The following is a 13,510-nucleotide window of genomic DNA, read 5'->3' as shown; positions in this document are numbered from 1 at the left end:
CAGAGGTGACTTAGATGACCTCAATATTTCTTTCCCTCTCTTTCTTCCTCACGCCTTTCTTCTGAAGTTGCACTTAAAAACTCACAAGCTTTTGAACTGAGACCAGCTTCGGTCAGGAGAATGGAGCCTCACTTCTTGAATCTCTAGCCAAACGCCTGAGGGCTATGTTTGAGAGCCTCCTTCACTACATAGATGGTTAAATGCGATTTGCTTAACTGCTTAAAATTTCCCCACTCACATGGAACCTTTAAAGTATAACCTTGTAAAACATTTCTTTAGGCCACCAGAACATCATTTTAATAGATATGGTAGTTTGACGTGATGTTATTGGAATCTTCTTTAAGGAGAAATGAAATCAATCTTAATCTATATTCTCATATGGCTATTATATTTATCCTGATATAATTTCCCATTAGTTTTTTTCTGAAAAATATATAAAAAATAGTTCACTTTATTAAATCAAAAAACAATCATCTTCAGAGGCGCTAGTTTCCTAATGCTATGGACCATAATCATTCTTTTTTGGCCCAAAGTTCCTCTTGCTACTCATTTAAACTGGATGTAAAAAAGATTAGAACTAATCTGTGTTAGACTGATACAGACTATCATTAAATGATGGAAATATTTTTTATCAAAAAAATCATAGAAAAGATTCTAAAATGACCAACACATTGGAAGAAAAAGATTCTGGACAATTTAGGCTGGTAAATTTGAGACCACGCAGAAAACCTTGGGACGGCCACAGAGCACGTGCTTCGGGGCTCAGCATGAGTCTGTGTGAACACGTGTGCTGTTTACCAGGTGAGAATGTATCTTTGAAAACAAAAGAGATGGACAAGATAGATGCTTTAAGATTATTAACAGTGCTAGCTGCTATAAAAGCAGCTGTTTCAGTAAAAATGTTAGTCAATAATACTGGCACGATTAGTGACAACTCAGCTTACCATCCACCTACCATTAATATTTCGAACAAAAGTAATCTGGGAGGTGGACGTGGGTGGATTGCCTGAGCTCAGGAGTTTGAGACCAGCCTGAGCCAGAGTGAGACCCCATCTCTAAAAATAGCTGGGTATTATGGTGGGCACCTGTAGTCCCAGCTACTCTAGAGGCTGAGGCAAGAGAATCCCTTGACCAGGAGTTTGAGGTTGCTGTGAGCTGTTGTGCGAGGGGACTCTACCAAAGACAACAAAGGAATGATTGAACCCCTTCATTTAAAAAGGGGATTTTCTGTCTCAAAAATTTTTTTCAGAGAAAGGTAGCATGATAGAAATGTACTTCAAATGTCACTTTAAAGATGTAAGAAAAAACACACGCATTTGTAAATTAGATTTTATTATGAATTGGGGAGTGGGGGAGAAAATGGTCCCCTTCCATCTATCAATGTCATCACAATGCTCTCTGAAGGCATTTCATAAGGACTTACCAGCACTTGATACCACTGTCCTAAATGTAGCAAAAACTAAACAGTTCTAATGTTTGCTTCTCAATACCCCTAGTCACCGTGGGCTAGCCTGACTTCCCTTACTCTAAGAAAATTGTCACTGACATCCTTGTCCTTTTGAAGTCATGCAGATGAACTCAACCATAAGACGCACTGGAGAATGACGATATCTCCTCTCCTGCACTCTGGTGCTCTAGGTCCTGAGTCTTGCCTTTATTTTTTTTTTTAATATCATTAATTCCTGTTCATTACACTGCTAGACCACATTTCATACAAATATATTTGTGTTTCAATCACTGCGACCAAAATCTAACATCAAAGTTTAAGTAAAATTTATCATTTAAATCGGCCTTGAAATGATGCGGGGTTTTGTTGAATCGTTTTTGTTGTTTTTCTTTTTTTAAAGGCACTTTCAGGCAAAATTACTTGCTCCCAGTCAAAGGAAAACAAATACGGGGCTGCCAAGGGTGTTGAAGGTCAGAATTAATACGCTTTTACTAATTAGTCTATCTAAAGAAGTTTGCCTACTTGCACCTTCACGGTAACTGCTTATAATCAGCTTTCTTTTAATGAAGTGATTAAATGTCCCAATTCCCTAAAAATAATAAAAAAATAATAATAAGGCATTAAATATTCTCTAGTAAAAGATATAAAATATATGCTTTTAAAGACTATTGATCGGGGAGGTTGCCTCCGCTCTGCCTGCCTCGGTAATTAATTGCGTTTTGTATTCTAAAGCATTTTAGTCCAGCCATTTTGGGGAAGGTGAATAGTACGAAACGAAACGTCTGACAATCAGTTAGTGTCCTTGAGCATCATTATTATGAAGAAACTGTACAGAGTTCTCATCTGCAAGATATTCAACATCAGTAATCACATTTCTCGTGAAGACAAATAAAAGGGAATTATATCCAGGTGCATGTGTGCTCATCTCCCCAGTGGTTTGCTACAAAGATCTCCCCAAAGGCAGTTCCTGGTTTCTGAGCAGGGTCACCAGTAAAGGCAGTTTAAAAGGCTGGTGTGATTGGCATCTGGATACGACAATAGTCAAACCTTCCCCCAAATGATCATGGACCTGTTTTCGCTAATAGGGAAAAAAAAGTGACAAGGAGAGAGAGGGTCACCTTTGGAATGCCAATCTGAGCAATATTTTAGTTGCTGTTTTTTCCCCGGTTCCATTTGGATTACTAGCATTACAAGGAAAGAACTAAATTATTTTTTTAAATCAAGTAGATTTATTCTCCATTCCCGTAAAAAGATGACCAGGATTTTTTTCTCCAAAGACACAAGGATACCTTCTTCCAGTTGCATGGGGAGGGAATGCTGTATTTGCCATTCTCATTTTTGAATGAGAAAGTACTGTTGTTAACCCCCTGTGACCAGGGGACTATTTCACCACGGTGTTTACATCATTGGCTAATTACAGGTTCATGAAAGTATATTTAATTTGCTGCTACTTTATAGCCTCTCATATAATCCAAGAACTGTTCTGGATTATATTTATGTTATTTATATTTATTTATTTTGAGACGGAATCTTACTATGTCACGCTCAATAGAGTGCTGTCGCATTACACTTCACAGCAACCTCAAACTCTTGGGCTTAAGCAATTCTCTTGCCTCAGCCTCCCAAGTAGCTGGGACTACAGGTGCCTGCCACAACACCCAGCTATTTTTTGTTGTTGTCATTATTGTTTAGCAGGCCCAGGCTGGGTTTTGAACCTCCCAGTCCCAGTGCATGTGGCTGGCATCTTAACCCCTGAATTACAGGTGCCAAGCCTGAATATTCTTTTTATATTGGTGAATTTATCTGTATTATTAAGTTTCTCAAATAAGTGGAGAAATATAAATTTATATTAATTTTAAATTATAAAAATAAATTTATATGAAAGAATAATAACCAAACGATTTAAAATCTAGGTGATTTTAAACTCACAGATGCGTTGGTGATTGCCTCTACTTTGAATTTTCCATAGAATTGGAATTTTAGAAGTTAGAGGCTAGAAGTATTGGTCATTCAACCCAACCCTCAATGTAATAGATAAATAAGTAAGATTGGACTCTCAGAAAAGTCTGCATAATGTCTCAACAATAGTTAGATTAACTATTTTCAAAAACAAAATTAGGTATCACATTTTAATATAGAATAGTGCATATTCTACATTATCAATATAATATTGCCAGATATAATATTTAGGCACACATACCTTGTAACAACAAATAAATTAATAAAATGTTTACTTTTTAAATTGTAGAAGACTCTTACTTAGAAAGGTTCCTATCTCATAGTAGGCACCAAATAAATACCTGTGAAATGAATAATAGTACTTGTTTAACAAGTACTAAATAATCTGTACGTCAAGCACCATGCAAAGATAACAGAGCTATCTCTTTTAAACCTCACCTACTTGCTAGGTACCAGTATTCTAAGTAGTATTATTCTGTCAATTTTTTAAAAAAGGAAACAGAGACATAAGATTGATTAAGAGGTATGTCTAATTACACTTAGCTGGTTAAATAATGGCTCTTGAATTTGAAACTAACTTAAACTGTTCCACAAGTCCTGTTAGTTATACAGAAGTGGAAGAGGTAATACATGATCTTAAATTTATACTATAATGTAAATGACTAATAAGACATTCTTCCTGGAAATTAGATTTTTGAAAGAAGATGTAAATCAGGAAAAAAAAAGAAAGAGGGAGCAAAAGCACATCTCCAAAAGCTTTATCTGGTTTATTATTCTGCCCAAAGGTAGATTTCGAGAGTTCACTTACAATTCTAAACTTAATAATTTACAACATTAAGCAGCTTTTTTAGGACATATATTCATATGCTTGAATTGTTATCCTTATACTGTGCAAGGTAAAAATATTTAAAGCAAATTTGGAAGGAGAGAGTTATATAAGACACTCCTTTCTTATAATGAAACAATGAGAAATTTTATACTGCAACCTTCAATATGTTGCTCATGGCCATGGAATATGTTATAGATGCATTTATAAACCCTGTCATTGGTGGATAAAATCTGACTTGTTTTTTGCATATATAAAATATGTATAATTATATATATCACCATCTATTTGTCCTTGAATGTTAATTAATATTTTCATTCATATCTCAGGAATCATCTCCGCTGAAGCTTGAGATTCTGAAACGGATGATTCAAAATAAAAGACATCTCAGTTTTTCTTAAAGTTGTTAACTTTAAAACATAATTTATCATATTAGCTATTTCTAGGATTTGCCCATTAAATTTGTGTCAGAATATAAAAACAGCATAAAATATAAAAGAATGTGAATGGAAAGCACTGTTTAATAACCCATAGCACTTCAGCCCATTTAAAATAATGTCCTTTAGGTCTTAAACATCTAGCTTCTTCCCGTAACACCCTGGAATTAATTGTTATTAAAAAGAAAACTGATCCCCAAGGGGATCCACATAAACAAATAACACCAACACTTCTTACTGTTTGTCACCTAAAAACTAGCTGAAAGATACGTTCTAAAAGTTTACCAGGGTGAAAAAAAAAAAGAAAAGTTGACCAGTGTTAATTCAGGAATATTTGGGTGATAATTATTTTACTATCCATATCTATTTATCACTTTTATATACTTCCCATTCCATAATGTCCAAAGTATAGTCTATAAAAGCTCCTTTTATAGGAGCTTTTGAATTAGAAACTCCAATTTATGATTCCACGCTGATAATTTAATAGCTGTGGTATCTCTTATGGAACCTCATGTACCAGGAGGGCAAAAATACGTAAATTAGAATAGAGTGAGGGAATGTATCAGTAAGACAAATGTAAGATGCTCATTCTATACCTTCCTCTCTACTTAGAAAAAATGTTAGTTTAGGGAAATCCATTGAGCTTGTTTCCAAAATATGTCCTAGCTCGTTAATCGGGTAAATTTAGTCTAGCCATGGTCTAACTCAATACAATTATTCAACCAAACCTGCCAATTAAACCAAGGGATCAAACCAATAACTTGATATAGACCTGGTTATTTGAAAAGTTAAAAGCCTTCAAAGTAAAGCCAAGCCACCAATAAAAAGGCATCAGTAATGGCCCAGAATGGGCCTGAATGCAGAACTTCTTATTCTCCAGGAATCACCAAAGCTCCAGGGAGTAGTTCAAGCCAAAATTGTGATCTCCCTGCCTCGTCCTTCAAGGGATGTGTACTCCGAGCACATTTTCTGTGCAGCTGGAGGCTTTGTTAGAGACAGAAGGATCCTGCTTAGTGAGGGCCCATGTTTACAGCCTAACTTTTTTAAAGAGGAATTTGGAAAACTTCCCAGACACTGCATCTGCCCCTAGCCCTTGCACCTCAGAGTATAAGACCGGCAAGGGAGATAGTGAGGATGACTAAATTTATTAACAGTGGACGGGCCACTCTATCTTTCACAGCAACAACAGTAGGTGATCCCATCAAAAATCTGTCTGCTGGCTGGCCTGCAAATCCAAGCTGACATCCTTGCGGCAGCTATACCCAGCTGAATGGAAACGGATGCTATTTCCTGGAAGAAACACATCACAAGCCAAATGTTGGACCAGGGAGGTAGTTTCAATTTCTATTTGAGAAAAAGGTTTTACTATTACCCTTGTGTTCCTTTTCAAAAACCTATTTTTTTTTTTTTTTGGCCATTTTAAGAATATAAAGCAGAGTTGAGCATTTTAGGTAAGAGGAACTCAATGGTACAATTTCAAATATTCCGTGATGATTTTGATGTACTGGGAGAGGAGTTAAGTGTGCATTAATCTCAATATATCTCAGCTACAACATAATCATGATTCATTACAAACGTGCATTGGCAGCCAGCCTCAACAGCAAGCAAATTGTTTACTATTTTGGGTAAAAATAAAACAATAAAAAATTTTATAGGCTCAAATTCCATCTCATTGTCCTCACAGACACAGTATTTTAAAGACTAGCTATTTGCTCCAAAATGACTTTCTCATAGATTAAATGAATATCTTTATGAGTTTACAGAATAATATATATATCGCATACTTTGTAATTTTTTTAAACTGGAAAATTGAAGTATGTGCCACAAATAGCTACAGTTTTATCCTGAAGCAGTGCCATTAGGAACTGTGAGTCATAAAGGTCGCAGGAGAAGGGTAGGGCAAGCCAGGCAGGGGCGTGCACCCGCAGGGTCCCCGTTCTGTCTCTATTTAAAATTTTGATATTTGGGGGGAATATTTTTTGCATAGATCTTCATTTGTAAAAAATGTTGCATTTACATATTTACACGGACACTGAGTGGTTTAGCGCCTTTAAATTTCATGCCTCAGGCAAGAGCTTCACTTGCTTTACCATGGTCCTGGGCCGGAGAAGTTACATCTGCCCTGAGATTAGTTTTTCCCATAAGGTTCACCACAGAACATGAGATATGAATAGTTATTTCTAAAAGGAAATAAGAAAAGAAAATGCAAAATACGTCTTAGGCATGCTTAGCTAAAGGTAAATAGCTTTCTCCGAACTCTTTTCAGCAACAGAGTAACAGGACAGGCGCTGGGAGTTTCCACCAGCAGGGGCACCTCTCATCCTGGTTTGTGCAAGGAGCACAGACCTGGAGCACAGACCTTCTAGGGAACGTTCTGATAAAGAGTGTCTGAGAACCATGGCAAACACATAAGGTTGATCCAGCAAGGCTTCCTCACCACCATTTTATTTTTCTTTCTTTTATTTACTTCTCTTTTTCCAATAATACTAAGAAGATGGACACGTTGACACGATCAGGCTACAGTTATTAAAGGGCTGAATTAGTATTTCTACAAAAAGGTATGGTGAAAATTCATCCTACAGGGATATCAAAGTAATAGAAAACACCTTGGGGTTTAGCACCTCTTAACGAAAGCAACGCCAAACACTTACCAGTAAAGTCCGTATTGACCGGGAGAGTGGAGCTGGGAAATTTGCAATATCCATTTCCTGTGAAACGGATGCCTTTCATCACGGTGGCCGTCAGAGCTGGTAGAGATGGCTCTCTCCTTTCCAGCTGATAGACAGGAGAGGGTCCGTTCATCTCCTCAGGTGGAAACCACCTAAGATGGGTGGCTGTGCTGTTCACTGCTTTAACCAGAGGCGGCCTCAGTTGGGCTGGTGCTAAATATCACAGAACACTTGTTAACACTCTAGAATTTGTTTTCTATCACTAGACATAGACATTCACACACGTACACACGTGCACTTGTATAAATCATGTTCAAAACTGAATCAGGTATGGTCAGAAGTATCTATTTGGTTCTAGGAACTGAAACACAAGATAGAGTTTATCATAAATGTGACTAAACAGTATCTAAATGACTAGCAAAAATGTAGCACAAAACTTTTACAATTAAATTTATTTTTGGAAAATAACTTCTCTATTCTTTTTTGCTCAATAACAGATATTGTATATTACAGTAGCTGTTGGTGGCACCCCACCTACAGTCCCTTTACCAAGCAGGGACCCCAATACACCAGCTTCTGTGCCTGTTGATCTCTGAGAGCTCATGGCTGCCGCCTTTGGAGAATTTCATTTGGCTGAGAACTGCCTCAAGGAAATGCATCCCCCAGAGAAACCTGCAGCCAATGATTAGCAGTGCTGGAACTCACAGAGGAGGTAATGGAAACAACTGGAAAGGTTGGCAGGGAAGATAAGAGAGGGTCTGGGGCAGGAGAAGAACCGAGGCAGGGGTGAACCGTCACTCATTCATGCCAACCAATGGGAAAGAAACACAGGAGTGATGACAGAAAGTTCTCAAATCTTGGACTTAGTTTTTTTCGGTCAGAATATCATTTTTAAAGAGTTTATTTTTTAAGAAAGTGTGGTCTCACTATGTTACTCAGGCTGGAGGGCAACGGCTTTTGACAGGTGCGCTTGTGGTACATTGTAAACTCAAACTGCTGAGCTGACGTGATACCCCTGCCCCAACCTCCTGAGTTGCTGAGACTACAGGTGCACACAGGTGCATGCCATTGGGCCTGGGAGACTTTGTATTTTTTTTTTAAGAGCAGTTTTAGGTTCACAACAAAACGGAGAGGAAGGTGTAGAGTTTTACCATCCCTCCCATTTCCCCACCCGTGCACAGTTTCTCCCACTGCCATCACCCAGCATGATTGCCTCCAAGTTTTGACAATTATGAATAAAGGTGCCATAACCATGAGTGTGCCGGCTTTTGTGTAGATGCTAAGTCTTCCATTCCTTTGGGTAAATACAAGACGTACAATTGTTGGATTATACACGTATGGTATAAGCATGTTTGCTTGTGTAAGAAACTGTCAAGCTGTCTTTCAACGTGGCTGTACCATTTGCACTCCCACTAGCAATGAAGGAGAATTCTTGTGACTCCACATCCTCACCAGCATTTGATACTGTCAGTGTTCCAGATTTTAGCCACCATAATGGATGTCCAGTGATCTTATTTGCCTCATGACATAAGATGTAGGTTGTATTCTCATATGCTTATTTACCATCTGTACATATTGCTGTACATATATAATATGTCTGTATATGTCTTATATGTACATATTGACTATCTGTATATATTCTTATAGTCATTCTTATGTAATTTTCTGATTTTTAAAGTTTAAATTAAAACAAACAAGCACACAAAAAGCACTCTGAAAACCAAATAAAGCATCAGAACAAAGGAACAAGTCTGCGCGTTCAGCAGTTCACAAGTAGTCCAGGCACTGAACTCTGAGCAGCCTTTCTTTGGCCCTGAGGGAATAGAAAGGATCTTGTGCCTAAGTGGCTGTGACCCCAGCAGAAGCCTCTGCCTCAGAGCGGTAGGTGCCCTGTGTCCTCTCAAACACTGGAGCCTTTGCATGCTTTGAGGTCCTGGGACACTGGCAGCTCTACAAAGATTTTCCCTGTAACCTGATAGATAGAAAAGAGGATCAGAGTAACAACCGAATTACTGAAAATGAAGATTTATCTGTTTTTTTTTTTCTTAAATAACTGATTTCATGGCTAAGATTCAGTCTCACTCTCTAAGGGTGTCTGCTGGATTTGGAAGTGAAAGAACACGCCGTAAACACCAAGCCTATGTAGCAAGGGTCAAAATTACAACCATGGACTTCTGTTTTTTTAATTTCAAAATAATTTGGTTACAGGAACCACTGTGGTAATGCTTGAGACATGGTCCTAAGTGTGCCATCATCCAGACAGTGTTCACAGTATCTGTGAGGTAGGTTTCTGCCTATCCCTGCCTCTCCCCTTCCCCTCCCTACCTGATTTCTGTTAAGTTTTCTTTCCCTCTAAGCACATATGTGCTCTTCTGTTAGTTCCAGCTTAACAGTGAGTACATGTGATCTTTCTTTGTTTTATTCTTTAAAAACTTCACTTAGGATAAGTCTCTAGTTCCATTCAAATTGTCTCAAAAGGCATTAACTCATCTTTCAGGGCTGAGAAGAACTCCATGGTATACACGTACCACAGGCATTAACTCATCTTTCGTGGCTGAGTAGTGCTCCATGGTATACATGTACCACAAGCATTAACTCATCTTTCCTGGCTGAGTAGTGCTCCATGGTATACACGTACCACAGGCATTAACTCATCTTTCGTGGCTGAGTAGTGCTCCATGGTATACATGTACCACAGGCATTAACTCATCTTTCCTGGCTGAGTAGTATTCCTTGTTATACACGTACCACAAGCATTAATTCATCTTTCCTGGCTGAGTAGAACTCCATGGTATACACGTACCACAAGCATTAACTCATCTTTCCTGGCTGAGTAGTATTCCTTGTTATACACGTACCACAATTGTTAATACACTGATGAACTGACGAGCACTCAGGTTGATCTGACATCCTTAAAACTGTTAATTATGCTGCAATAAACATTCGAGTACAGTTGTCTTTTTTACAAAATGATTTATTTTCCTTATTTTCCAGTGGTACTGCTAGATCAAATAGTAGGTCTATTTTTAGTTTTTGAGGTATCTCTGTACTGTTTCCCATAAAGGTTGTACTTATTGGCATCCCACCCACGATGTATAAGCATTCCTTTCTCCCTGCATCCATACTAGCATCCAAGAATTTTGAATTTTTAATAAAAACCATTCTAATATGGAGAAGGTAGTAGTAGTATAAATTATTTCCCTGATAAGTAGTGTTGAGCATTTTTCATAGCTATACTGACCATTTGTCTATCTTCTTTCAAAAAGCTTCTGTTCAGACCCTTTGCCCCTTTTGGATGGGATTGTTTGCTTTTTTATTGCTGATTTGCTTCCTGTCATTAGTCCTTTATCATCATAGCTTGTGAATATGTTCTCCCATTCTGTACATTTCCTATTTGCTCTGTTGATTATATCTTCTACTCTGCAGAAGGTTTTTTGTTAATTTAATCAAGCCCCAGTTTTCTGGTTGCTGTGATCGCCATTGGGATCTTCTTCATAAATTATTCGGTTAGAATAATATCTGGAAAGGCTTTTCTAATATTTTATTCTATGATCTTTATGGTTTTATATCTTACATTATCCATTTTGTCACTTATTTATCATGCATTAAGTCATTTATCCATCTTAATTTTTGTGAGAGATACAGATCCTGTTTCATTCCTCTGCATGTGGTTTTCCACTTTTCCCAATTAATTGAATAGTGATTCTTTTCCCCAGTGTATTTTTGTTTGCTTTGTCAAAGATCAGTTGGATGTATGTGGATGGTTGTAGAGTTTTCTATTCTGTTCCATTGTTCTGTCTTTATTTTGGTGACAATATCATCTTGTTTTAGTTATAGTAGCCTTTTAGTATGGTGTGACATCTGGTTATGGAATGCCTCCAGATTTGTTCCTTTTAAGATTTCCTTGGCTATTTGGGCTCTTTTCTGGTTCCAAACAAAGCATAGAGTTACTCTTTATAGATCTATGAAATACAAAATTGATATTTTGGTGGGGATTTCACTGAATTTATGAAATCACTTTGGGAAATATGGACATTTCAACAATGTAGATTCTGCCAATCCATGAGCATATGTTTCTCCACTTGTTTGTAGCCTCTAAAACAGTGGTTCTCAACCTGTGGGTCGTGACGCCCTTGGGGGTCTCCTGCATATCAGATATTTACAGTAGCAAAATTCAGTACAGTAGCAAAATTACAGTTATGAAGTAACAATAAAAATAATTTTATGGCTGGGGGGTCACCACAACATGAGGAACTGTAATAAAGGGTCATGGCATTAGGAAGGTTGAAAACCACTGCTCTATAATTTCCTTCTTGGTGTTTTGTAGTTCTCTTCATAAAGATCTTTACCCCCTGACTTAAGCATATTTCCAGGGTTTATTTCCTTTGTAGTTATTGTGAATGCTATTGAGTCTTTGATTTGACTGTTTTTGGTATATAGGAATGCTACTGACTTGTGTACACTGATTTTGTACCGTGAGACTTTGCTGAATCTCACCAATTCCAGGGGTCTATTGGTGGAATATCTGGAGTTTTCTATATGTGAGATCATATAGTCAGCAAAAGACAAGTACTTTGACCTCTTCTTTTCCAATTTGGATATCTTTAATTTCTTTCTTTTGCCTTATTGCTCTAAGAATTTCAGCACTTACTGAATAGCACTTGTTGTCGGGCATCTTTGTCTTGTTCCAGTTCTTAGTGGGAATATTTTCAGTTTCCTCATTCAGTATGAGGTTGACTGTTGGGCTGTCATGTATGGCTTTTATAATTTTCAGATATATTTGTTCTGTGTCTAGTTAGTAGAGGGATTTATCATGAAATGGTGTTGAATTTTGTTAAATACTTTTTCTGCATCTATTGAGATGAGCATATGATCTTTGTTTTTTGCTTCTGTTTATGTGATGAATCGCATGTATTGATTCACATATGTTGAACTATTCTTGAATCCCTGGAATAAAGTACAGTTTGTCATGGTGAATTATTTTTTTGGTGTGCATTTATCCTCAATGAATGCTAGCAAACTGAATTCAAGAGCACACCAAAAAAATCTGCAGGGCTTTTTTTGTTTTTTCCTGGCATTGATATCAAGGTGATATCGGCTTGATACAATAGCTTGAGAAAGTTCCTTCCTTCTCAATATCATAGAATAATTTCTGTAGTATGGGTACCAACTCTTTTTTGTAGGTCTAATAAATGTTAGCTGTGAATCCATCTGGTCTGGGGCTTTATTTATTTATTTTTTTTTTTTTTGTTAGAAGATTTTGTACTCTTACTTCAGTCTTTTAAATTACAGCTGTGTTAACACAGAACCTCACATAAACATAGTCATTGCCTATTTTAATAAACATAAATCAAAATGATGTAAATATAACAATTAAAGCTCTTAAACCAAGAAAGGAAATTCACTTTTAAAACAGCTTAGAGCAATTACTATTTGTTATTTTTTAGACCTTGGCCAGCATTCCAAAGAGAAACAGTAAGTTGTGATTCAATTTTCACTTTTGGTAAAGAAGAAAAAGCACTGAGCATAAAGTTCATCAACCTAGAAAGATAATTAATAATTCTGTTCATCTGCTGCCACTGCAACCCATGTGATATGTTTATTTTTATATGTGTATGAATCTGTACATTACATGCATGATTTCTCTTAGTCTTCTGTGCCAAATATCAGCTAACTGGCGAGCTCTCAAAGATTTTGTTCTACAAGCTATGTTCCCGCTTCAAAATAATCCAAGACAAAATAAAAGGCTAAACCATCCACAAATTTCTTCTCCTCACTAAGCCCCTCTTCAGACTTCTATGTTTGCATTAAAATTTCAAGAGGCCATTCTGGGTGTTGATCTTCACCAGGAAAGGAAAGCTGCCACAGAGTTTTCAGTCCTGGGCTCAGGGAAGCAATGGAGAATCAACTACATCACTTTTTATTGTCTGAAATTTGCTACTTAAAAGCACAAGGAGAGAAACTTTGAGGACTTTTGCTATGTTTTCTGGCTACCACTTAAGATATTCTAGGGTTCTGGGAGACAAGACGCTTGATCATCTTGGTTTTAAAAATATGCATACCATCTAGCCCAGTAATATCCAATAAAACTTTCTCCAGTAAAGGAAATGATCTATGTTTGTACAGTCTAATATGGTAGGCTTTAGCCACATAAGACTATTGAGCACTTGAA

The 13,510-nt window shown here is 37.1% G+C and overlaps 1 protein-coding gene across 1 annotated transcript in view; it reads right to left on the bottom strand.

Annotated features, from left to right (window-relative positions):
* USH2A (usherin) overlaps positions 1-13,510 on the bottom strand; it is a 775,219-nt gene that overhangs the window by 518,494 nt on the left and 243,215 nt on the right. The window contains exon 20 of the mRNA XM_003800142.1: positions 7,321-7,551. Within this exon, the coding sequence (XP_003800190.1) occupies positions 7,321-7,551 (231 nt within the window). The remainder of the gene's footprint in view (positions 1-7,320; positions 7,552-13,510) is intronic.

This window comes from Otolemur garnettii, unplaced genomic scaffold (assembly GCF_000181295.1).
Source record: "Otolemur garnettii isolate 467f Iridium unplaced genomic scaffold, OtoGar3 scaffold00168, whole genome shotgun sequence".
In the NCBI taxonomy this organism is placed as follows: domain Eukaryota; kingdom Metazoa; phylum Chordata; class Mammalia; order Primates; family Galagidae; genus Otolemur; species Otolemur garnettii.
The sequence above is the reverse complement of the archived record's forward strand: the minus strand, read 5'-3'. Positions and strand labels throughout refer to the sequence as shown.